The 1,226-nt window shown below is 64.6% G+C and overlaps 1 protein-coding gene across 1 annotated transcript in view; it reads left to right on the plus strand.

Annotated features, from left to right (window-relative positions):
- Positions 1–1,226, plus strand: part of LOC113217036 (adenylyl cyclase 78C-like) — an 87,658-nt gene that overhangs the window by 77,373 nt on the left and 9,059 nt on the right. Inside the window, exon 10 of the mRNA XM_052264010.1 lies at positions 374–523. Coding sequence (XP_052119970.1) covers positions 374–523 — 150 coding nt within the window. The remainder of the gene's footprint in view (positions 1–373; positions 524–1,226) is intronic.

Here is a 1,226-nt window from a genome sequence, read left to right on the forward strand (position 1 = left end):
GGCGCACGAGCGGGGGACGCGATAACATCGTGGAGATTCAAGACTCCGGCCACGTCTTGAACGGGAGGGGGCGCTGTTAAGCGTCGTGTGTTATCGCGCTGGCCTGGCTAATAACTTCTGGGGCGGCCTGCTCTGCTCACGCACCGTCACGCACTCGGAGCGAGTGGATCACGGCGGCCGGCTTTTTATTTCATTATTATTTATTCTTTTGCCAGAGTGGGGGTGAGCTGAGGGACTTATTTCCTCTATACTTTCAGTAGCCGAAAGTAATTTATTCGGAAAAAACAACAACAACAACAATACTTTTAATAGGTGCATGAAGATGTTACACATATTTGAAATCATTTGAATGGCATCGCCTCTCTCTCCCCAGGAGAACCACTGCCTGCGGATCAAGCTGCTGGGGGACTGCTACTACTGCGTGTCCGGGCTGCCGGTGGCGCGCAGGGACCACGCGCACTGCTGCGTCGAGATGGGGCTGCACATGATCAGGGCCATTGCCGCCACCCGGAACCGCACCAAGGTCAGTAAAAATCACCGAGCGGCTACAACGAGCGTTGACCGGGAGATTCTCGTTCCTAAACGTCCCACTGCTAGGTTTGCCGGGCGTCTACGTCTACGCCTGCGAGAAGCTCTCCGCGCCGGGGCGCCCGCCAGACGCAGGGTAGGCAGCCCGCCGCGCACCGGGGCCGCCGGGTGGCCCGCCCTGCCACGTGGGCGCTCCCCGCCCTCTCCCCCAGATGCTCCTCGAGGCGCTCCCCGAGGTGCTCCCCGAGGCGCTCCCCGAGGTGCTCCCCGAGGCGCTCCCCGAGGCGCTCCCCGAGGCGCTCCCCGAGGCGCTCCCCGAAGCGCTCCCCGAGGCGCTCCCCGAGGCGCTCCCCGAGGTGCTCCCCGAGGCTCTCCCCGAAGCGCTCCCCGAGGTGCTCCCCGAGGCGCTCCCCGAGGCGCTCCCCGAGGCGCTCCCCGAGGCGCTCCCCGAGGTGCTTTCGCTCCCCGAGGTGCTTTTGCTCCCCGAGGTCCCAGCGGGCCGGGCGGTGGGTGATGAATGGCCGCGCCGGGTTGTTCTTCACCACCCATGATGGGTCGTCACCACCCGCCGGCCGGAGAGCATTGTCGCTCGCTCCCCCGGCAGACCTGCTGCAGCTCGTCATCACTCTCGCGACCACGTTGTGCCGCCCGGGCTCAACGCCGCCTCATAATTAATGAGCGCTGCCCGGCACACACCA

The sequence above is a fragment of the Frankliniella occidentalis genome, unplaced genomic scaffold (assembly GCF_000697945.3).
Source record: "Frankliniella occidentalis isolate FOCC.00 unplaced genomic scaffold, Focc_3.1 Scaffold15, whole genome shotgun sequence".
NCBI classification, from domain to species: Eukaryota; Metazoa; Arthropoda; class Insecta; order Thysanoptera; family Thripidae; genus Frankliniella; species Frankliniella occidentalis.